The sequence below is a fragment of the Dryobates pubescens genome, chromosome 7, assembly GCF_014839835.1.
Source record: "Dryobates pubescens isolate bDryPub1 chromosome 7, bDryPub1.pri, whole genome shotgun sequence".
NCBI classification, from domain to species: domain Eukaryota; kingdom Metazoa; phylum Chordata; class Aves; order Piciformes; family Picidae; genus Dryobates; species Dryobates pubescens.
Genome location: NC_071618.1, coordinates 44691790 through 44715213, shown reverse-complemented (window position 1 = coordinate 44715213; position 23424 = coordinate 44691790). Strand labels below are relative to the sequence as shown.

Below are 23424 nucleotides of genomic sequence, written 5' to 3'. Positions count from 1 at the left end.
GGCAGGAGGTTGGATTTCAGCTGCTACGGACCCATCAGATGCTCTCTGGGTGATGTCCGCTCAGACAAGGAGGTGGTAGAGCCCTTTTAGGTGTTGCAGTAGTCCATCAGCTCCTCGGTGCTGCACCCAGAGAACATCCAGCGCCGTGCCTGGAGCTCCTCCAGCGAAGGGAGCACTGTCCCAGCTCAACAGGCAGCTCCTGCAGGGGGAGCCGAGTGCCGCACGCAGCGTGCCGGTGCCGGAGACACAGCCCCAGGGCCCTCTGTACAGAGCAGCCAGCGCCTTGACTCGGTGAGGTGCAAAACCTCCAGACCGCACCACGTGGATTTCCCAAGCAAACTCAAGACAACCAAAGTCAGATTGTACAAACCATCAGGTGAAAAAATACCTCCTTGTGTGTTCTGAGAAGAAGTGGAAAGAGTCTTGGTGCAAATGTTCGGCCTGGCTCGAGCAGAGGATGTGGACCCACGGCGAAGGCATTGGCTCCTTCCCCACCTGCTGGATGTGCCCAGCAGCATCTGTCTTCTGCAGGATGATTAGGGTTAGAAAATCTTTTTCTTCTGTGAATGCCACCTCTCAAGTTCCACTGAGGTACCATCAAGACACTACTGGTGTCATGTCCCACAGCTGGTGATACAAACCCCATGACAACATGGTTAGTGTTGGGACAAGGTAACAAAACACAGGCTGCAAGGCAGCGGTCACAGAGCCACAGAAACACTCAGGCTGGGAAAGGCCCTCAGGATCACCAAGTCCAACCCAGAACCCTACTCTGCAAGGTTCACCCCTAAACCAAAGCACCACATCCAAACCACCTTTAAACACCTCCAGGGCTGGTGACTCCACCACCCCCCTGGGCAGCAGGTTCCAATGCCTGACCACTCTTGCTGGGAAAAATTGTTTCCTGATGTCCAGTCTAACCCTGCCCAGTCACAGCTGGAGGCCATTCCCTCTTGTTCTGTCACTAATAGAAGAGACCAGCACCAGCTTCTCCATAATGTCCTTTCAGGTAGTTGTAGAGAGCAATGAGGTCTCCCCTCAGCCCCCTCTTTCCAAACTAACCATGCCCAGCTCCTTCAGTCACTCATCAGATTTATTCTCCAGGCCCTTCTCCAGCTTCATTGCCCTGCTCTGCACTCACCCCAGCACCTCCACATCTCTCCTGTACTGAGGTGCCCCAGACTGGACACAACACTTGAGGTGTGGCCTCACCAGAGCTGAGTACAAGGGGACACTCACCTCCCTGCTCCTGCTGGACACAGCATTTCTGATCCAAGCCAGGATGCCATTGGCTTTCTTGGCCACCTGGGCACACTGCTGGCTCATATTCAGTTGCTTGTCAATGAGAACCCCCAGGTCCCTTTCTGCCAGACAGCTTTCCAGCCACACTGCCCCAGGCCTGTAGCGTTGCTTGGGGTTGTTGTGATAATGTTCACCCTTTTTGGTTTGGTTTAGTTTGGGGAATGCTTAAGAGAGGATACATAGTTAGAGGTGAATGCAGTAAGTCTGGAGAAGTTTGATTTCATCTTCCAGCACCCATGTGAGGCTGCTGGAGGTTGCCTAAATGCCATTCTGCATGTCACCATGCTTCACCCTGTGAGCCAGGTTCATAGCTGGGCTTAATCACAGGATCACAGTCCTCACAAGGCACATGCTCCAGTCTCTTAATCATCCTTGTAGCCCTCTGCTGGACTCTCTCAAGTGGATCCCTGTCCCTCCTGAACTGGGGAGCCCAGAACTGGATGCAATATTCCAGGTGAGGTCTCACCAGGGCAGAGTATTGGGGAGGAGAACCTCCCTGGTTCTGCTGGACACATTCCTCTTAAAGCACCCCAGGGTCCCATCAGCCTCCTTCTATTAATCATAGAATGCTAGGGGTCAAAATGGGCTTCAGTGATCATCAAATTCAACCCCCCTGCAAAGCAGGAGCACTGAGGGCAGGTCACACAGGAATGCATCCAGGCAGGTTTTGGAGATCTCCAGAGAAGGAGACTCCACAACTTCTCTGGGCAGCCTGTCCCAGGGCTCTGTCATCCTCACAGTCAAAAAGTTCTTCCTCATGTTGAGGTGGAATTTCCTGCAACTGAGTTCACACCCACTGCCCCTTGGCCTGTCACTGGGTATCACTGAAAAGAGTCTGGCTTCATCCCCCAGCCATCCTTCAGGTACTTGTAGACACTGACAAGGGCCCCTCTCAGCCTTCTCTTCTCCAGGCTAAACAGACCCCCTGGCAGTGAATTGCTGACTTGGAGGATCAGCAGTCACAAAGCACTGTCAGGAGGTTTCTTCCATTATTCAAGCTTTGTAAAAGCCTTATTAATGCCATCAGCTATTTCTTCACCTAGCCACATAAACTGAGATTTGCCATCTTGAAATACAGTTTGCCTTCCCAGAGGAAAAGCTACAGCAGCCACTTGTCCCAGCCCCTTTACAGACTGAGACCTCTTTGGGTCCTTACTGGCCAGAAGTCCTCAAGCTGTGCCAGGGGAAGTTTAGGCTGGAGGTGAGGAGAAAGTTCTTCACTGAGAGAGTTGTTAGCCATTGGAATGTGCTGCCCAGGGAGGTGGTGGAGTCACCATCCCTGGAGGGGATTGGATGTGGCACTGGGTGCCATGGTTTAGTAGTCATGAGGTCTGTGGTGCCAGGTTGGACTTGATGATCCTTGAGGTCTCTTCCAACCTTGGTGATTCTGTGATTCCATCACTGAGAGGTCTCTGGGTGGAAGAAAGCAAGTAGGACATACCCACAACCACACAGAAAAGGAAAGGGAAATGAAATACAGGATCTAGAGCAGCCCCCTCCTACCTTAATAACTTTGTCTGTCCCTGAGGTCAACAGCCATCCCCTGGTGGCATCGAAGTGCACGTGAACGATGTTGTGCTTACTGTCATGGAACGTAGCTGTGGGCGCCCGCCTGAAGGAAGGCATCCACGAGTCAGCAAAGGCTACTCCTGCAGGACTGCCCCAAAGCTCTTTAGTAGGAATTCAGTGTTTGAATGCTACAGGAAGTCATTAATGCAGCAACCCCTCTGTAAGCTCCACCTTGAAACCCTTCTGGCGTGAGGAAAACAGGGGCGGAAGCCTCTCCAGCCCACCCAGTTTAGTAGGCACCACAGCCTTACTGCTGTAGAAAGAGCCCAGGAACCCCCCTGCCAGGCTGCTCTCTGCCAAAGCCCCACATCTGCCCAGGCCCTCCCAGCTGCAGCAGCTGTGTCCCACTGCAGTGCAAGCTGGGCCAGAGTCCACACTCACTCTTCATCCGTTATGGACTCGTGGCAGCTGTCGCAGACCCTCACTTCAAACTCGAAGCCCATCAGGGGGATGGAGGAGCGCTTGGAGCTGCACTTGCCACACACGGCTTTCCCACACTTCCTGCAGTGGTGCTGCAGGGAACAAAGCACAGGAAGATGTCTTCAGTCAGCAGCTGAGCAGATGGCTGCTCGAGTCCCGCTGGGTGTGCTGTCTCACTCCAGCAAGACCCAGCTGAGGCTGCAGGGAACAGCAAAGTGACTGTCGGGGGAGACAAAGGAAGACAGCCAAGGGCTTCAGAAAAAAGGGGGGGGTGGAAGTCTTCCCCCTCCACTGCCTGGTCACTGGCATGGACACTGGGAACTGGCAGATCAAGCACTACTCAGGCTATGTGAATACCTCTCCAGAGTGACACCAGACACCACCCAGTAAAGCTTTGCTATCTCCACCACTTAGCACCCGTGGATGTAGCTGTGGGTGAGGGCTTCTTCACCGAGTGTTACAGAGGTGCTTCACCAGGGTAGAGAGCAGAATAAGGAAGTCCAGGCTGTACTCTTTTTGTCAGCACAGCCATAGATGGGAGGATGTGACAAGGAGCTCCTCTATGCCCCCAGGAGCTGTATCCCAGCCAGCCTGGCATTTCTTGCAGGGCTGGGAATTGTAGTTCCCCTTGTCCCTGGCAGGCTCAGTTTGGGGACTTTAGGCTTAGCACCACTGCTCAGCAGCAGGTGGTACATCAAAATGTCCCCAGGTCATGGCAAGAGAGAGCAACATCAGCACAGTGCCATCCTGGTCTATAGACATCTAATCACCTCAGGCAACTTCTTTTCAGCCCCAGAAGCACCAGAGATTTTGATGCTACCTGTCTCACGTGTCCTTATGCACTGGCTGCACAGGACTGCAAGGCTGCCTCGCCAGCCACAGACCAGCCAGGCTGTGATGAGCATTACATAAAGAGCAGCTGCAGCTCAGCTCTGCCCCAATCACCTGACTGCTCCAACTTCCATGAGAGCAGCCCTTTCAGTATTGTTCCCCCCCTCTCCCACATGCCTGCCATCTACAGCCCTCTGCCCGGCTCCTGCTGGGCAGGAAACCGCAGCAGCGTGCTCCAGGCAGACCAAGGAGCCCTTCCCAACACAGTCTGAGCAGTCACAGATGTTTACCTAACCTCACTGAAAGCAGCTTGGCTTCCAGCACAGTCTCCAGTAATCAGCTGCAAATTTCTTCCTGCATTGTGTTTAACTAACAGTAAGCAAAACCTCACATGGATAAAGCCATGCAAGGCTCAAAAGCTGCTTACCCAGCCCAAGGCCTGTTACACTCATTTGTTATGGGGACTGGCTGAAAACCACCAACCAACCACCAGCACCACCACAGCCCCAAACAAACTAACAACAAAACCCACCCACCCCAAACCAACCAACCAACCAATAAATGAACAAACAGAAGGAGAAAGATTTGTGTCCCTCCTGCCCACAAAATCGAGCCCCACCAGCAGGGAGTCCACCCTCCCACTACCCAGCACTCGGGGGAACAACAAACTGAACATACTCAAGGCTTTAGGGGGGGGAAAAGGAGGTTACCATGAGACAGAAGCCTAATTTCAGCACACTAACACACAAGAGGACACATACAAACCTGCCTGAGGCCTATTTTCTTGCTGTCCCACATTTGCTTGAAGTTCCAGAAGAAAGGTTGGTCACACTTTTGACAGGAATCGCTGTCCAGCCACTCGGGGGTCTGCAACACACAAACACAAACACAAAGTGGGGGTGACCAACAAACAGAAAAGCTTCCAAGGGAGCCTAGAGACAGGACAAGTAAGATGTACTAGAGTGCAACTACACTTGTTGTTTTGATTCTTCCCTGGGATGTCTTCCTTGGCTCAGCTCTGAGCCTTGAAAGACACAAGAACACTTCTCACCCAAATCATGAAGCAGAGTTTGATCATAAGATTGCAAAGATAAGCCAGGAACAGAGAAGCCTTCCTCACCCTTCCAAGTCTGGAATTAGCAATGGGAGATTTCAAGCTGTGCCAGGGGAGGTTTAGGCTGGAGGTTAGGAAGAAGTTCTTCATAGAGAGAGTGAGTGGCCATTGGAATGTGCTGCCCAGGGAGGTGGTGGAGTCACCATCACTGGAGGTGTTCAGGAGGAGACTGCAAACTTACTGATGACTGACTCACCCCCCTCATCCAGATCATCAGTGAAGATGTTGAACAGGATGGGGCCCAGCACTGATCCCTGGGGGATCAGTCCTGGAAAGGGCTGAGAGGAGGCTGCTCCCACAGCACCAAACACCCAGGGTGCACTGCTGCACCCTTTACATTCATTGGCAGAGCAGAACAAAAGCAGTTGGGAGCATGTGGGTGAAATCTTCCTGTTTGGATTGTCAAAGTCATTGTTTACCCCACTTCTACCTGGTTACACCAGAAGGAAGGAAGGCAGAGCAGCAGGTGAGATGGTGAGATGGAAGCTGTAGTTAAATGTCTTAGAACAAGAAGCAGCCCTGGGCTCTGCATTTCCAGAGATGACAAAGAGCAATCTTGCTTTGTTCCCTCAACCCTCCCCCCCAGAATTATCCATCTACCCATTTACCTCTGAACTGATAACACTTCTCATGGTGTTGTGAAAAACAAAGCAGAGCATCTCACAAGGCCCTCCTGGGGGGCTGCTTTTCAGAGCAGCAGCGTGCAGGGTAAGAGCCATCCAGCAGCCGCTTAACCTGCGCTCTCCGCCAGACGATTTCCCCTGCGCCACGGCATCAGAGGCACGACACGATTGCTGTGCAACAACTGGAGCATGCCCCACAACGTTTTCAAAGCCTGGAATGATCTTGTTCAGGCTGAGAGTTAGGTCCCTGCTTCCCAAGACTGTTTCAGATCAAATGGACAAGAGCCATGCACCTACCTCCTGCCTCTCAACATCCATGTTCCAGACGACGATCCCTCCGTCTGCACCACAGGAGATGAGCTGCCGAGTGTGGTGAGCATAGGAGAGAGACTGAACTTTATCACTGAAAAAGAAACAAGACAGTTACTAATCAAGCCTCTATGGCTAGCACACAAGTAAGTGCAGAACATACAACAAAGTGGCATAGCCACCTGTTTGCCCATATGGTTTCCTCGCCCCCTCTCTCTGCATAGCATCCATCAGATGCAAATCAGTTTTTGCTGTCCAGCTGAGAGCAGAATCATAGAATCACAGTATCATAGTATAGTATCAGTCAGGTTGGAAGGGACCACAAGGATCAGCTAGTTCCAAGCCCCCTGCCATGGGCAGGGACACCCCACACTAGATCAGGCTGCCCAGAGCCTCATCCAGCCTGGGCTTAAACACCTCCAGGGATGGGGTCCCAACCACCTCCCTGGACAACCCATTCCAGGGCTTCACCACTCTCCTGGGGAAGAACTTCCTCCTCCCCTCCAGCCTGAATCTCCCCACCTCCATCTTCATTCCATTTCCCCCTAGTCCTATCACTACCTGAATCATAGAATCATAGAATTGTTAGGGTTGGAAGGGCCCTCAAGGATCATCCAGTCCCAACGCCCCTGCCGTGGGCAGGGACAATATGTTGCCATATATATATTGCCAGACAATATACTGCCAGGTCCTCATCTTGACACGTGTACAAAGAAAGCTCTGGTGTTTGGTGTGACCTCAGGGCCTTGTTGATAGAGTGGAATCAGAGTGTTGCTCAGCTGGGTAGCATCCACAAAAGCAACAGACTTGTTCTGATGACTGCTTTTGCTGCTCCTGAGATGGGAAGTTCCAGCTGCACCGGGAAATCTGGGCAGAGGAGCAGCTCTGGGCCTCTGCAAAGGCACACCTGCATGGCTAACTGCAGCCCCAGCAGCACACCTTCCTGCCACACAGTGCCATTGATCACTGACCTTTGCAACATCTAGCAATGGAGCACCAAGGAACTACTGCAGATTTTCTTTCAACACTAATAAGCACAAAGGGTTTATAAAAATGCTACAGGGATCACTAAATGCTTCCTAAGCATCCCCTAGGTGAGGTGAAAGACAGAGCTGCTTTGGCTTCCTCTTTGCAGGAAAAAGCAACATGGGAAAACTAATTGAGTCTAAAGCTTCACAGATGTGCTCATTCCTTCATAGGAGAGAGAAACCCAAGCCTCAGCTCAAAGTGTTTTCAACCTGGGGAAGAAACATCATGCAACACCATATGGGGAAAAGATCAAGGTACAAAGGGACAGTAACTGAGCATACAGGGACTGAAAAGATCCCTCAGCATTTGGTTTTCCTTGCTCCTACCACAGGCCTGTTCTGCCCAAAGAACTCCCAGGACAATGCCTTTCTCTGTGCAGATGGCTGCTCCTGCCCAGCTGAATGCATTTATGGATGGGTCAGGTTCAAGACAGCTTGGTGCCTCCACAGCACCCACCTGCCAATGCCAGAGGCACCATCAGGAGAAACATTTCTGAAGCCCCTCAGGAACCAAGCCTCCCTGCTGTGCAGTGCCAGCCAACAGCCAGGCCACAGATTAAGATCCAGAGGCTAACACTGGATCAGAAAGCCCAGTTTCCACAGCACTAGATCTAGCAGCAGTGACCTAACAAGTGCCACTGGCAGGGTACAAGGATAAGCAGGGAATTTCAGCAGGAGCTCTGCAGTGCTCTGAAATCCCAGAGACATCCAAATCTCTCAGCAGAGTGAAGCACCACTCAAAATAAATGCATGGATTTGCAGCAAACAGACCAAAACCACTGCAGGCTTTTGCTCCTCCAGACCTGCCCCTGGCTTGTTTTGCTCTCACATATATGCACTCCCAGATTGCACTGGGCTGGAAGGGACATTTGTCCTATCCCCCTGCAGTGAGCAGGGACACTACCAACTAGATCACTAAGTCTGATCTTGAGTGTCCCCAGGCACAGGGCCTCAACCACATCCCTGGGCAACCTGTTCAAATATTTTTCCTCTCTCATTCTAAATCTAAACCTCAATCTACCCTGCTCCAGTTTCAAACCACTGCCTCTCGTCCTATCACTACAAGCCCTTCTAAACAGTCCTTCCCCAGCCTTCCTGTGGGTCCCTTTCAGACATTGGAAGGTATCTGTAAGGTCTCTCAGGATCCTTTTGTTCTCCAGAATGAACAGCCCCAACTCATTCAGCCTGTTTCATAGAAGAGGTGCTCCAGCTCTCTGTGATTCTTTGTGGTCCTCCTCTGGACCTGCTCCCGGAATGCTGAAAGAAGCTGGCTGTGTTGCCAGTCTTACCAGGCTAGGAGGTCACAGAATCATAGAATCAATAAGGTTGGAAAAGACCTCAGAGATCATCAAGTCCAACCTGTCACCCAGCACCTCAGGACTAACTAAACCATGGCACCAAGTGCCACATCCAATCCCCTCTTGAACACCTCCAGGGATGGTGACTCCACCACCTCCCTGGGCAGCACATCCCAATGGCCAGTAACTCCTTCTGTGAAGAACTTTCTCCTCACCTTGAGCCTAAACCTCCCTTGGCACAGCTTGAGACTGTATCCTCTTGTTCTGGTGCTGCTTGCCTGGGAGAAGAGACCAACCCCCACCTGGCTACAACCTCCCTTCAGGGAGTTGTGGAGAGCAAGACGGTCTCCCCTGAGCCTCCTCTTCTCCATTGCAACCAAAGCCATTCTGATGCCCACTCAATGCCCAGTAAGCCAACAGGATTATCCTGTTGAAAGACATCTGCTGTGCTACAGAACTGTGAGATCTGTAGGTGCAAAGAAGCCTCTTTGCCCTGGGGAGACGGTGAAGGCTCCTACGGGTAAGGCAAAGGGCTTAGCATTCAGGCTGCAGGCAAAGTGGCTTGGGAGCTAGAGCCGAGGGAAGGCTGACTCAATGTCACAGCCTGATGCTCCCTCTAGGGGAAGGAGAGACCCTGACACCTGAAACGCAAGAATTTGCCTGCAGCTGGTTTCATTTGAGGACCCTTCTCCCTCCAGCCAAGGGGCATTGCACATTCAGGACTACAGACACTGTGATTGCTGTCACCACCCTTTGCAGACTCTCCAGCGCTGGAAAGCTCACTATGAGCAACTGATTCCAGTTGTATATAGAATCATAGAATCAATAAGGTTGGAAAAGACCTCAGAGATCATCAAGTCCAATCTATCACCCAGCACCTCATGACTAACTAAACCATGGCTTCAAGTGCCACCTCCAATCCCTTTCTGAACACCTCCAGGGATGGTGACTCCACCACCTCCCTGGGCAGCACATTCCAATGGCCAAATAACTCTTTCTGTGAAGAACTTTCTCCTCACCTCCAGCCTAAACTTCCCCTGGTGCAGCTTGGGACTGTGTCCTCTTGTTCTGCTGCTGGCTGCCTGGGAGAAGAAACCAACCCCCACCTGGCTACAACCTCCTTTCAGGTAGTTGTAGAGAGCAAGAAGGTCTCCCCTGAGCCTCCTCTTCTGCAGGCTAAGCAACCCCAGCTCCCTCAGCCTCTCCTCATAGGGCTTGTGCTCAAAACATGGACCACAGGGAGTCACACATACGAGCTGAGGCTGTTTGTTTCCAGATGTGGCTTCTGGATTTAGCTCTCCTCCCATTCAAGCAAAAGGAAGGGCTTTGAACGTACTTATGGCCTTGCAACTCGATGGCTGTTCCCTTTCTTCCTCCAATATCCCACATTATAATGGAGTGATCAGAACTGCCTGAGAACAGAACTCGCTGTATTGGGTCCCAGCAGAGAGCAGTGACACCACCTGAAAGAAAAGGAGATGCACACAAGAGTCATTTCAGTCCAGAAAGTGGAAGAAAAGAACCTAGCTGAACACTTACAAAGAGATACAACAAGAAACATGGAGATTAAACTGCAGGTCTCCTTAGCACAGGCCATGCAGCCACTGTGCTGGCCAGCTGCAAGCTAACAGCCTGGAAAACCTCCTGAAGCCCCATCCTGCTCTTCTGCTGCCACTCACTCAATGAAACCATCGAGCAGTAAAGTGTAATAGAAGGATGGCCATGATGTGACTGCACAACGTTTCACCTCCATCAGTCCCAGGAGATTACAAAAGACAAGCAAATGGGGGATGTTATGGGCCTCTACAGTATCCTAGCACAAGAATGGAATTACCTTGCTCCACCTCATGGCTGAGCCACTAGGGTTCAGTCAGAGAGGAGGGATATGAAGAGAAAATGCTGAGGCATGACCACCATTTCTTCTGTTAGGTGGCAGGACCACACCCCAGGGCTGCTGGTTTTAAAACTTGATGGGACACGAGCCCAATCAGAGCAACAAGCAGTTCATGCCTTGTGGGCTGCATGTCAGGAAGAAATTCTTCCCAGCAAGAGAGATTGGCCATTGGGATGTGCTGCCCAGGGAGGTGCTGGAGTCACCATCCCTGGAGGTGTTCAGGAAGAGCCTGGATGAGGCACTTGCTGCCATGGTTGAGTTGATCAGATGGTGTTGGGTGATAGGTTGGGCTTGATGATCTCAAGGGTCTTTTCCAACCTGATTAATTCCATTCTAATCCAAAAAGGGAACAATAACAACATGTTTAGATGGCCTCCATGTCTGTGAGCCCCTGGAGGTGGTAAGAGCTGTACCTCCAAACCACTGTGTGAGAAAAGGATGGGAGTGAAAAAGAACAAAGTGTTATATCTTTGAAGTGGATGGAAAAGGCAGCTGGGGAGAAGGGCACCTGTTAAAGATCAGTCAGTGGGCTTAAGGAGGCAGGCTGTGGGAAAGTGGAACTGTAAAGTTCCTGTGCATGTCAATAAACAGCCACTGGCTCCACACCCTGTGGCCAGTGGTCACCTCACAACTGGTCTTGTCAGTTGTATTTCTGCTCCCTGTGTCGAGACTGGCAGGTCTGGGCTCAACAGATCACTTGATGTGCTCAGGAAAACCCACACTGCCCCAAACATCTGCCTGATCCACTGGGGCAAAAGCATCTGCCTAGATGGGCCTTTCCTGAAGGAGCATCATTTCCCCCCTACAATTACCACAGCCCATTCTAGTCTCACTGGTTTAACTAGCAGCCACTGACCATGGTGCTTTCTGCCATGGAAGTGCTCTGGCCAGAAGTCTGATCACTCCTGCTTGTACCAGTAACAACTTCTCTGAACTGCAGTGACAATTTAAGGTCTATCTCCCCGCCAGGAGTCAAACCACCACAGCACTAAGCAGAGATGAAGAGCAAAATCAGGTGTCCTCCTGAAGCCTTACCTGTGTGTCCCTTAAATGTTGTCACGAGGCTGCAGGACTCCTGCTCTAGTTTGAGTATGGTCACTTGGCCAGAATGATCACCCACAAACACGTGCCGGGTTTCCACATCAAATCTGAGGGGGAAAGGCTGAGGAAAACACACTGCTCACACAAGCTTTGCCTGCCCTTCACCACTGCATGTCAGGAACAAGTTCTTCCCAGCAAGAGAGATTGGCCATGGGAATGTGCTGCCCAGGGAGGTGCTGGAGTCACCATCACTGGAGGGGTTTAAAAGGGGACTGGATGAGGCACTTGGTGCCATGGTTTAGTTGATCAGATGGTGTTGGGTGATAGCTTGGACTTGAGGATCTCTGAGGTCTTTTCCAACCTGGTCTATTCTATTCTATTCTATTCTATTCTATTCTATTCTATTCTATTCTATTCTATTCTATTCTATTCTATTCTATTCCACTCCACTCCACTCCACTCCACTCCACTCCACTCCACTCCACTCCACTCCACTCCACTCCACTCCACCCCACCCCACTCCAGTCATATATTGTCGCTTCTTGAAAGTGCACCACTCTGAAGGTAGTATTCAGAGTGTACTTCTAGGCATCAAGCTCACATCTCTTTACATTAAGACTGCAGTTTCCCTGAGTAAACCAAAGTGAGGAAAAATGAGGTTATTCCAAATCAGATTATCCCAGAGGCCACAGTGTGTGGTTTTGCTGTGAAACACCTTTGGAGTGGCCCTTCACCATGACCAGAGGAGTCACCTCCCCAGACTCTCCAACACAGGTGCTAGAGTTGGATGGTGTCCACTCCCCCTCTCCCTTCCCCAGGTTGTATAAACCAACACATTCTCCACTTCTGCTGGCTCTGTATAGCAAGGTTTGGGGGGGGGGGGGGGGGGGGGCAGTTCTACAGGGTTGCCTTCTGCAAAAACCTGCCAGAAGCTTCCCCTGTGTCAGGTAGAGCCAATGCCAGCTGGCTCCAAGACAGATCCACTGCTGGCCAAGGCCCAGTTCATCAGTGACACTGGAAATGCCTCTGTGACAGCAAATCTAGGGAGAAAAAAACCTCTGTACAACTGCAGCCAGGGAAAAGAGTGAGAATATGTGAGAGAAACAACTCTGCAGACACCAAACTGAGTGAAGGAGGAGGAGGAGGAGCAGGAAGTACTCAACTACATCTCATGGGAAGGACTCACACTGGAGAATATAATGGAGGATTCTCTTCTGAGGGAGGGACCCTAAGCTGGAGAAGGGAAAGAGCATGAGGAGTCCTTCAACTAAGAAGGAAGGAGTGGCAGAGGCACCATGATGAAATGAGTGCTTCTCCTACCCCCTGTCCCCATGCACCACTGGTGGAGAGGAGGCAGGGAAATCAGGAATGGATTTAAGCCCAGGAGGAAGGGAGGGGTGGGGTGAATGTGTTGTAAGAGTCAGGTTTATTTCTCACTATCCTGCTCTGATTGCATTAGCAATACATTAACTTCATTTCTCCCAAGTCAAGTCTGGTTTTCCTAGGAGAGTAATTGGTGAGAAATCTCTCCCTGTCCTTGTCTTGGCCCATGAGCCTGTTGTTATATTTCCTCTCCTCTGTCCAGATGAAGAGGGGAGTGAAAGGAACAGCTTTGGTGGGCATCTGGCATCCAGCCAGGGTCAACTCACCACATCTCTTCATAGGATGTTAGGGGTTGGAAGAGACCTCTGAAGATGATCCAGACCAAGCCCCCTGCCAGAGCAGGAGCATAGAATCCAGCACAGGTCACACAGGACACATCCAGATGGGGCTGGAAAGTCTCCAGAGAAGAGACTCCACAACCTCTCTGGGCAGCCTGCTCCAGGCCTCTGGGAGCCTCACAGTGAAGAAGTTCCTCCTCATGCTGAGGTGGAACCTCCTGTGCTGGAGTCTCCATCCATTGCCCCTTGTCCTATGGCAGGGTGCAAGTGAGCAGAGCCTGGCCCCTCCCTCCTGACCCCCAGCCCTCAGACATCGATAAACATTTATTAAATCCCCTCTCAGTCTTCTCCTCTCCAGGCTGAGCAGCCCCAGGGCTCTCAGCCCCTCCTCACAGGACAGTGCTCCAGTCCCTCAGTCATCCTGGTGCTGCCTGATGGCATCCAGGGAAAAACATTCACTCTTGCAGAACTTTTCTGTTGTTGTTGTTAAAACTTCTTATCTTGACCTGAAAGCAGAGATTTTCCCACCAAGCAAAGTGTTAATTCTGGACAGCTCTCACTGCACTAGCCACCACTGGGCTTGGGTTTACGAAGCATGGATGGGTTTGTTCTTTCTGCATGGAGGCAAAGCAAGCCACCAGCTGCACTTGTGCATGAGGAAAGATGTATGGAATAGAAAGTTACTTTTATATCCCCTTCTTTCACCACCACTGCCCCTTTCCCACCATATCTGCCCCTTTGCCACCCCAGCTGCTCCATTTCCCCCTTTTTCCCCTCAAACCCACAGCACCTGGGCTCTGCTGGAGTCTCCTCCCAGCCCAGCTGTGGCCACTGTGTCCTCCCCACCCACTGCCCTATTTAATCCCCCCCAGGAGAGGCTCCAGCCCTAAGCTGAGCCCATCTGGGCTGAGGATCCTCCTCTCCTCCCTGGTGAGTGCCCCTGGTGCACACTGGGTGTGGGTGGTGGTGACAAAAGGCCGGGGGGCCTGGTGGCCCCCCGGTTGTTAGGGCCAACATTGCTGACTGCTCCAATACCATCCACGGGTGCTGGCTGGGGCTGCTCACTGGGGCTGAGCTCCTCTGGATGCTGTCTTGGCTGGTGAGGGTCTTGCCCCTGGCTCTGGGATGGCTGCAGAAATGGGGTGGGGACAGGAGCTGTTTAGGCAGGGGGGAGGAGGGTGCGGGGAGGGAGCAGGGGCTGCTTAGGCAGGGGGAAGGATGGTGCTAAGAGGGAGCAGGGGCTGTTTAGGCAGGGGGGAGGAGGGTGCGGGGAGGGAGCAGGGGCTGTTTAGGCGGGGGGAGGAGGGTGCGGGAGGGAGCAGGGGCTGTTTAGGCAGGGGGGAGGATGGTGTGAGAGGGAGCAGGGGCTGTTTAGGCAGGGGGGAGGAGGGTGTTAAGAGGGAGCAGGGGCTGTTTAGGCAGGGGGGAGGATGGTGTGAGAGGGAGCAGGGGCTGTTTAGGCAGGGGGGAGGAGGGTGTTAAGAGGGAGCAGGGGCTGTTTAGGCAGGGGGGAGGATGGTGTGAGAGGGAGCAGGGGCTGTTTAGGCAGGGGGGAGGATGGTGCTAAGAGGGAGCAGGGGCTGTTTAGGCAGGGGGGAGGATGGTGTGAGAGGGAGCAGGGGCTGTTTAGGCAGGGGGGAGGAGGGTGTGAGAGGGAGCAGGGGCTGTTTAGGCAGGGGGGAGGAGGGTGTGAGAGGGAGCAGGGGCTGTTTAGGCAGGGGGGAGGAGGGTGTGAGAGGGAGCAGGGGCTGTTTAGGCAGGGGGGAGGATGGTGTGAGAGGGAGCAGGGGCTGTTTAGGCAGGGGGGAGGATGGTGCTAAGAGGGAGCAGGGGCTGTTTAGGCAGGGGGGAGGAGGGTGTTAAGAGGGAGCAGGGGCTGTTTAGGCAGGGGGGAGGAGGGTGTTAAGAGGGAGCAGGGGCTGTTTAGGCAGGGGGGAGGAGGGTGTTAAGAGGGAGCAGGGGCTGTTTAGGCAGGGGGAAGGAGGGTGTGAGAGGGAGCAGGGGCTGTTTAGGCAGGGGGGAGGAGGGTGCGGGGAGGGAGCAGGGGCCACTTAGGCGGGGCGGAGGATGGTGTAGTCCTCCACTATAGTTTAGCTTACAGATAGAACAAAAGGGTACTGGCTTGTTTCAGTTCCCATGCAGCTGCCTAACTGGACAGATTCTGAGCTCTTCATCCAATTTAATTGTCCATGCAGAGTCCATTCCAGACTGGTTTTATGCACACAGGACACTGGGAAAACCAAACCAAAGAAACCCCAACCCAAACCCCCCAAACACATTCCTCTGCCAAGCTGTCTGCAGTGTTTGTCGGTGATTCTCCCTTCCTCTGCTCTCCACTGCTGTGACCCGATGACCCAAATTAGAATGCCCTCCAAAACTCCAAACAGTCCATTCTCTAGAGGGATTTGGGTCATACAGGACAAATTCCTGCACCACACTCTGAAAGGATTGATCAGTTAGTGTTAAAAATGAAGTCCAGGCTTCATGCCATGGCCATCAGCTGAAGGCCCAGATGATACAGGACAAGCTGATGTTCAGACAGTAACTCTGAGTCAGTCTCACCTCTCATGAGCAGGCAAATCACACATTGGTGTGTACCATGTACACTATGGGATGCTAAAGAGTCTCTACATGCCTACCCTCTGGGTTTAGCCCTAGGCTCCTACTTTTCCACATCTCTTTTCATTTGCAACAAAGCTGAACTAATATTTCTTTTGTTCCCAGGCAGCTGGGGCAGCTCTAGGTGAATAAACCACTTGAGTGCCCTTTCTGGAGCCCTTTCCTCTTCCTTTAACCCCAATTCCCAGCACACAGTGGGCTGCTTCAGAGTGAGGACAAGCCCTCCTTATTTTATATTAAAGCAAATCAATGTTTACCCTGCATCCACACAGGCATGCTGCCTTCACCACCCTCCTCTTTGGTACCCTTAATTCTTAGAAGGCAGCACAAGCTGCCTGTTGAAATGAAGGCCCTGTCTGTATTGATTACAGCAGCAGACCACAATAGGTGGCAGGCCACCCATTGTTGTGCTCAGCAATGCTCAGCCCTAAATACGCCACCATGCATTAGGGAGACAAAGCAAGGAGAACAGACAGCTTTTAGAGCTGGCTTTGAATGAGAGCTTCTCTCACAAAGCTCTGAACCCACAGATGCACAAAATGTGGGGGGCAACCAGAAAAATAAGCTTGAAAGGGCAGTTTGGGTGTCAAGAAGCAGCAATAAACCTGGGATGTCAGCAAAGGATACTGCAGGCCGCAGGCGCCGGCGCTGGTGCGGTACCCCCCCAGCCGCTGGCCGCTCTCCGAACAGTGCCAGGTGAAGTGCTTGTCTTGGCCGGTGCTCAGCACCCACTCCATCTCCAGGACAAACAGAATCATCATGACCCTGCTCTGATGAGCTGGAAATGAAGCAGACAGACACATAATCACCTTGTGGAGAACACTGGGGCAGAAGACCCCTGCAAATACCAACTCAGTCCAAATCCTCCAGGCCCTGCTGACCTTTCCCTACAGCAGAAGCTGGTGTTCAATAATCCTGCTGGCACAAGCTGCCAGGCAAGCTTGTAAGGTCTCTGCTTTACATGGGGGAAAAAGCAGAGACAAGATGTAATTCCTTCCACCCCTATTGCAGCCATTTAGCTTCTACAGTAGCAGAAGTCCTTCTTCCACCGCTGTATCATCAGCAATAAAGATGCCAATAGGGAGAGGTCTCTAGGCTCTAGTTCAACCTCTTTTGAGCTGGTTTTATGACAGTAGTGCTATGCTGCTGCTCTTCCTGCTGTGAGGTCTGGTGAATGTGGGCTGCAGATTAGAATAGAATTAACCAGGTTGGAAAAGACCTTTGAGATCATCCAGTCCAGCCTATCACCCAACACCATCTAATCAACTCAACCATGGCACCAAGTGCCTCATCCAGGCTCTTCCTAAACACCTCCAGGGATGGTGACTCCAGCACCTCCCTGGGCAGCACATCCCAATGGCCAGTCTCTCTTGCTGAGAAGAACTTCTTCCTAACATCCAGCCTCAACCTCCCCTGGCACAGCTTGAGCCACACTCCTCAAGCCACAGCCCTGCTGGGTTAGTACTGCTTTGAGACCCAGCAACGTGTCACACCAGGCAGGTCTGTTGTATTTGTCTGTGTGAAAGCTGACACACTGGAAAGATTAAGTATCTTTGGACACTTGAAAACCAGCTCAAACCCTCCCTTTGGAAAGCAGGGAAGCTCCTCAGACAGCTGTGTTCAAATCCCATGAGGGGAACTAGTTGCAGCGAAGAAAAGGAGGCTTGCACAAGCCAACATCTGCCTCTGATACACACCAGTTTCTAAACCCAGATTCCTAGAAGACAGGACAGATAGGAGCAGATGCATGGACACAACTCCCCACAACTGTGATGGGCAGTTGGACTGCTTTACAGCATCAGGCTTGAACTGTTCCCAGATGCTTTCACCCTCACCCATAGAAGAGCTCAGACTTTGGTTCTTGTTTGCATACAGCTTTGAGCACCCAGGAGTTACTTGAGCTCTTTTGAACAGATCCTCTTTTCTTTCCATCCTCTAGGTGTCTTCTCTGTGAGGAAATTCAGTGGCCCCACGAGTGACTAATGCTTGTGTTTACCTTTCTGTGGGTCTCCTTGGAAGAATCAGCAGTCGCTGGTGGAGTGGTGCACTGCAGCAAGGATCCAGACTGCCCCAAGACCTGATGGGCTCATACACGTCCCAGGAGCTTGTGTGCACCAGCAGGGCTACAGACAGACCCATGCACTTCCATGGGACATGCAAAGCTAGAATCAGGCTGTTCAAGGCCTGTCCAGGGACATTTCTCAGCATCTGGCAGCTGATAGTGCTGATGTTGGCTTCCTGTGGTTTCAATGGGCCACAGGAATAGGTAGCACATTTCAGCTCTCCTAAATCTCCTGTTTCCTCCTAAAGCTTCTAGAAGGCAATGCACAAAGGTGCAAACTTTTTGCTAGATGTACTCCTGCCTGTGGAAGGTGAGGCAGCTCCCTCTGGCAAGTAAGGGGAAGGCATTAAACAAGTATGTAGATGCTAAGAGGTGGAAGGGGTGGATGTGTTGGCTTTGCTTATCCTCCCTTTTCTACACCCAAACCTCAGCCCATGTGGCTGGCAGGGTGCAGCAAGGAGGACACTGGCCCTTACATTTCTTTAGCCTTTGCACAGAGGGAAGTACTACACAAACATTCTGCTGACTCCTCCACACACACAGGGATTTGGGAAGTCCCAGAAGCCTGGCATCACCACACCTTCTTTAAACTGCCCAAAGCAGGCCACCTGTGCACTGCCATTGCTTCTCAAGTTGGGGAAATACAGTTTTCACCAGCTTACACATGGAAAATGTCAAACATCAAACCCTGGAAGTGAGGGAGGAAAAAGGAGCAGGGGCTCCACTCTGTGACCTCCAGGGAGACAGCACCAGCAAGCATTGCACCTGCTAGCTTAAGCACCAGAGGACAAGACGCTGCCTGCTGTCGATGAGCACCCTGGCTTGGGCTAACACTGAGATGGTGCCTGTTCTGGGCACGAGGATTGCTTCTATCACCCTAAAATAAGTACACAGTTTGCAGATAAGATCTTCTAACACATCATCAGAGAGTCCCTGCACAAAATGACCACAACTGATCAAAAACCTTCCCGTGCTGAAACAGGCAGTCTAGGAAGGAGACCACTCTAGCTGAGAGTCCAGCTGGTTCTATCACTTCTGACTGGCCACAACAACCCCAGGCAGTGCTACAGGCTGGGGTCAGAGTGGCTGAGAGCAGCCAGGCAGAGAGGGACCTGGGGGTACTGGTTGAGAGTAGGCTGAACATGAGCCAGCAGTGTGCCCAGGTGGCCAAGAAGGCCAATGGCATCCTGGCCTGGGTCAGGAACAGTGTGGCCAGCAGGAGCAGGGAGGTCATTGTGCCCTGTGCTCAGCACTGGTTAGGCCACACCTTGAGTCCTGTGTCCAGTTCTGGGCCCCTCGGTTTAGGAAAGATGTTGAGCTGCTGGAAGGTGTCCAGAGAAGGGCAACAAAGCTGGGGAGGGGTCTGGAGCACAGCCCTGTGAGGAGAGGCTGAGGGAGCTGGGGCTGCTTAGCCTGGAGAAGAGGAGGCTCAGGGGAGACCTTCTTGCTCTCTCCCCCTCCCTGAAGGGAGGTTGTAGTAGGTGGGGGTTGGTCTCTTCTCCCAGGCAAACAGCACCAGAACAAGAGGACACAGTCTCAAGCTGTGCCAGGGGAGGTTCAGGCTGGATGTTAGGAAGAAGTTCTTCCCAGCAAGAGAGATTGGCCATTGGAATGTGCTGCCCAGGGAGGTGGTGGAGTCACCATCCCTGGAGGTGTTTAGGAAGAGCCTGGATGAGGCACTTGGTGCCATGGTTTAGCTGATCAGATGGTGTTGGGTGATAGGTTGGACTGGATGCTCTTGAAGGTCTTTTCCAGCCTGGTTAATTCTCTTCTCTTCTATTTGAAATAACACAGCTCTTTAAAAGCCTTGTGATCTCAGAATAAAATCATTATTGATCCATTGATAAAACCCCCATTTAAATTAGGGGGGTTGTCTGTCTGTTTGTTTTCTAATGAATCACTGCAAAGAACTTTCCTCCATTCCCTCTTCTTAATACTGAAAACAAAAGAAAGAAACAGGCAAAAGATTAACAGCAACACAAAGCAATTCACATGGATCATGAGTCTTACCCTGGTAACTTTTCACTAGTGTCATCTTGTTGTAGTCTTCTGATAAAATGAATTCCTGAGAGAGGGGAGAGAAAAAACAACAACAAAAACAGTGCTTAGAGATGTGGAGTGTTTGGAGAGTGTTTTCATCTGGGTTCAGTGAAAGGCAGTTCAAGCAAAGCAACAGCTAGCCCTGCCTGTGGTTTTGCTAATTTAGAGCACCTCCCTCTAAAAAAACCCTTCACTTCCTAAGGCTGCCCAAGAAACAACATCAGCAGTGCTTCTGAACAGAGCAGTGGAGATGAAAGAGCTACTGCCACAAAAGAAGTCAAAGCAGCTGACAGAAATGGCTGGCTGTGAGCCAAGGCACCACAAAATCAGAGATCTGAGGTCTGGCATGGAGCAAGCTCCTACTGCTCAGAACTGCCTGGACAGAAGCCTTCCTGTGTGCATAACTGCATGTGCATGCCCAGGAGTGTGTGTATCCACATGCATCCATGCATGTGCATCCACCACACCTCAAGGTGAACACTCTTGAAGCTCAGTATAAATACAGACCTGCAGGGAGGTTGTAGCCAGGTGGGGGTTGGGCTCTTCCCCCAGGCAACCAGCACCAGAACAAGAGGACAAAGTCTCAAGCTGTGCCAGGGGAGGTTTAGGCTGGATGTTAGGAAGAAGTTCCTCACAGACAGAAAGATTGGCCATTGGAATGTGCTGCCCAGGGAGGTGGTGGAGTCACCATCCCTGGAAGAGTTCAAAACAGGATTGGATGTAGCACTTGGTGCCATGGTTTAGTAGTCATGAGGTGTTGGGTAGCAGGTTGGACTTGATGATCTCTGAGGTCTTTTCCAACCTTATTCATTCTATGATTCTATGATATAAAAGCCCCTTGAAGTTCCCAGAATCACTGAATATTTTGAGTTGGAAGGGACCCTTGAAGGTCACTGTAGCCCAACTCCTCTACAGTGAGCAGGCACATCTTCAACTAGATCAGGCTGCTCAGAGCACTGTCCACCCTGACCCTCAGTGTTTCCAGGGATGGGCATCTGCCATGTCTCTGAGCAGCCTGTGCCAGTGTTTCAGCACCCTCTCTGTAAAAATGTCTTCCTCATATCTAGTCTAAACCTCTCTGTTCAGTTTAATGTCATTACCCCTCCTCCTGTTGCAACAGGCCCTGCTAAAAAGACTGTCCCCATAGCCCTCCTTTAAGTGCTGAAAGCTGATCAGTCCAAACCAGGTACTAATATTTCATGAGGGAGTGCATTTCAGATTGCTCTTCAAAAACCTCTCTCAGTGGTTCAGACCAACAGAAAGCCAGATTTCTGCACAGCCTTCCCCCCCACACACCTTGATTTCATCCTCTCTTGGTTCATATCACAGAATTAACCAGGTTGGGAGAGACCTTTGAGATCATCGAGTCCAACCTATCACCCAGCACCATCTGATCAACTAAACCATGGCACCAAGTGCCTCATGCAGTTTCCTCTTGAACACCTCCAGGGACAGGGACTCCACTACCTCCCTGGGCAGCACATCCCAATGGCCAATCCCTCTGTGAAGAGCTTCTTCCTAAGGTCCAGTCTAAGCTGCAAAATTGTTTTAGAATCATGGGGTTGGAGGGGACCTCAAGGATCATCCAGTTCCAACCCCCTGCCATGGGCAGGGACACCTCACACGAGATCAGTTTGCCCAGAGCCACATCCAGCCTGGCCTTAAAACCTCCAGGGATGAGGCTTCCACCACCTCCCTGGGCAACCTGTGCCAGGCTCTCACCACCCTCATGGGGAAGAACTTCTTCCCAACATCCAATCTGAATCTGCCCATTTCTAGTTCTTTTTCCACTCCCCCTAGTCCTGTCATTTCCTGACACCCTAAAGTCCCTCACCTGCCCCATTTCCCCCTTTTTCCCCTCAAACCCACAGCACCTGGGCTCTGCTGGAGTCTCCTCCCAGCCCAGGTGGGGCCACTTTGCCCTCCCCACCCACTGCCCTATTTAATCCCCCCCAGGAAGGGCAGCAGCCCCAAGCTGAGCCCATCTGGGCTGAGGATCCTCCTCTCCTCCCTGGTGAGTGCCCCTGGTGCACACTGGGTGTGGGTGGTGGTGACAAAAGGCCGGGGGGCCTGGTGGCCCCCCGGTTGTTAGGGCCAGGATTGCTGACTGCTCCAATGTCCTCCACGGGTGCTGGCTGGGGCTGATGCTGCTTTGGTGCTGCTGTTTGGCCACCACTGAGGCTTTGGCATGAGGGAATACTGAAAAGAGCAGCTAAGAATCTGCAGGGCAGCCGTGGCTCCAGGAAGAGCCCAGGTGGTTAAACTGCCTGAGCCCCTGGGTGCCCCTGCTGCTGGCTTGGGAGAGGAGAGCTGCACAAGGCTGGGGAATTGTGGCCACAGCAAAACAGCTGCAACATGGAGAGAACACCCAAGTGAAGGGCTGGCACCCCTGCATGAGTTGGCTCTCCAAGTGCTGTCAGCTCCTGGCATGTGTACACTGTGTACTCAGAGAAACACAAAGGAAAAGCAAGGGGTGCAAAAACACCTCAGCTAAATAATGTATAGCCATCTATGCAGAAACTTCCTGAGCTAATTTACTGAGGGGGCAGAAGTCAAACCTAATTCATCTAATCTAAAATAGGGTGGGGAAAAAAACCCAAGAAATGCCATTGGAGGTGTTCAAAGAGGGAGTGGATGTGGCCCCTGAAGCCATGTTTTAGTGGCCATGAGGTGTTGGGTGATAGGCTGGACTTCATTGACAAAAAAACACAATCCAGGGCAGATAAAAAGGAACTTCCCACACACTTCACTTGATGATCTCTGAGGTCACTTCCAGTCTTGTTGATTCTATGATCATCAAGTCCAACCTGTCACCCAGCACCTCAGGACTAACTAAACCACGGCTCCAAGTGCCTCATCCAATCCCCTCTTGAACACCTCCAGGGATGGTGACTCCACCACCTCCCTGGGCAGCACATCCCAATGGCCAATCTCTCTTTCTATGAAGAACTTCTTCCTCACCTCCAGCCTAAACCTCCCCTGGCACAGCTTGAGACTGTGTCCTCTTGTTCTGGTGCTGGTTGCCTGGGAGAAGAGCCCAACCCCCACCTGGCTACAACCTCCCTTCAGGGAGTCGTAGAGAGCAAGAAGGTCTCCCCTGAGCCTCCTCTTCTGCAGGCTAAGCAACCCCAGCTCCCTCAGCCTCTCCTCACAGGATGTGTTAGGGTGGTCCTGATGCTCTGTCTACTGCTTGGCACCCAGATGCAGAGGCTGCAATACTCCTCTGTGGAGTATCTACAGATCCCAGGTTCCAAGAAAACAACTCTGAGTGATTCAGCAAGGGGGCTGGAGTAGAGGAGCTCCACACAGCCCTTCCAGCCCCTGCCTTTCTGTGCTGTGAGGCAGTTATGTACTTTGCTGTTTCTAGGTTCCTGCTCATAAATTAGTCACAGGAATGTTCTCTGGAATTGCTCTAATTCATCTTCCCTTCCTGAATCTGTTACACCTCACATCAGCTCTCCCCTGGCAGCTGAGCACTGCAGTGGAGAGTGTTATTTAAATAGCAGTAACAAATCAATTAAGCCAGCTGGATTTCTGTGTCAGGGTCACCTTAACTCTACAAACCACAGAACATTAGAAATCTGCTACACCTCCCTGGCTCCTTACAGGGGAA

At 51.8% G+C, this 23424-nt stretch overlaps 1 protein-coding gene across 1 annotated transcript in view; it reads right to left on the bottom strand.

The window, feature by feature from the left end:
* Positions 1 to 450: 450 nt before the first annotated feature.
* The window catches only part of WDFY2 (WD repeat and FYVE domain containing 2), a 57857-nt gene continuing 34883 nt past the window's right edge, over positions 451 to 23424 (bottom strand). The window contains exons 4-12 of the mRNA XM_009905470.2: positions 19782 to 19836; positions 16337 to 16487; positions 11424 to 11536; positions 9831 to 9957; positions 6157 to 6262; positions 4888 to 4989; positions 3253 to 3383; positions 2806 to 2914; positions 451 to 627 (exon numbers count right to left, since the gene is read on the bottom strand). Of these exons, the coding sequence (XP_009903772.2) occupies positions 598 to 627; positions 2806 to 2914; positions 3253 to 3383; positions 4888 to 4989; positions 6157 to 6262; positions 9831 to 9957; positions 11424 to 11536; positions 16337 to 16487; positions 19782 to 19836 (924 nt within the window). The 3' untranslated portion in view covers positions 451 to 597. The remainder of the gene's footprint in view (positions 628 to 2805; positions 2915 to 3252; positions 3384 to 4887; positions 4990 to 6156; positions 6263 to 9830; positions 9958 to 11423; positions 11537 to 16336; positions 16488 to 19781; positions 19837 to 23424) is intronic.